This window comes from Phalaenopsis equestris, unplaced genomic scaffold, assembly GCF_001263595.1.
Source record: "Phalaenopsis equestris unplaced genomic scaffold, ASM126359v1 Scaffold188418, whole genome shotgun sequence".
In the NCBI taxonomy this organism is placed as follows: Eukaryota; Viridiplantae; Streptophyta; class Magnoliopsida; order Asparagales; family Orchidaceae; genus Phalaenopsis; species Phalaenopsis equestris.
The window spans coordinates 1-746 of NW_018208367.1; the positions used below are offsets into that span (position 1 = coordinate 1).

At 41.8% G+C, this 746-nt stretch overlaps 1 protein-coding gene across 1 annotated transcript; it reads left to right on the plus strand.

The window, feature by feature from the left end:
* Positions 1-135: 135 nt before the first annotated feature.
* Positions 136-626, plus strand: LOC110034470 (the record flags this gene model as incomplete). The annotated part of the gene is made up of 2 exons (XM_020738728.1): positions 136-426; positions 522-626. Coding segments are annotated over exons 1-2 (348 nt in total), but the record flags the coding sequence as incomplete, so codon positions are not given.
* Positions 627-746: the final 120 nt, after the last annotated feature.

Genomic DNA, 746 nt, shown 5'->3' on the forward strand with positions numbered 1-746 from the left:
AACAACAAGCCCTTTCGACCAGCCCTACTTAAGCTATATTTCTTTGGGTCTGATTCAATACCTACTTAAAAACAACCCTTAAAAGAGAAATATGATTAGAATTAGTGATGTCAAATTGACTTAGTGGGTATCTGACTCTCCTAACCCTTTCGTGATTACGTAGAGCCCTAGAAGGATCTTCAAATGCTGCGATATCTCCGTCTTCCTACCGAAGCATCGAAAGAGTGCAAACAATCTCCCATCCGGTCTGTCCTGACCTCCTCCGTCCTTCGAATCAACAGACTCACCATTGGTTTCATGACTACCGCAACTCTCCACCTTCGCCCAGGGTTGATCCAATCCCTGAGAGCCAGTTCTCAACCCCACGTTTCCAGGAGAGCATCGGTTCGCCATTCCCTGTCTCTTGGACCTGGTTCCTTTAACAAGGTCTGAAGCGAATCAAAAAGCCTTAATCTATCTATTAGCAGTGAATGGTTTGGTTTGATCGTGATGATGGAACTGTTTCTGATTCTCGTTCGCAGCACATTGGTCCGGAAATTAGCTTGCGGAGACGCGATCCGCGAAGTTCTTTGCTTCCTGTTGCGGCGGCTGTTGAAGAGGTATTTTTTCAAGCTCAAGGTATTCAGGCAGACAGATAATAATAGAGAATTTAGTATACAGATGTTTATTTTTTTTTAATTAAAGGTTTAAATTTATGTAAGAAATAAAAGTTCCGTCTTTGATTTGATGTTGAAAGAAAAAAAAAA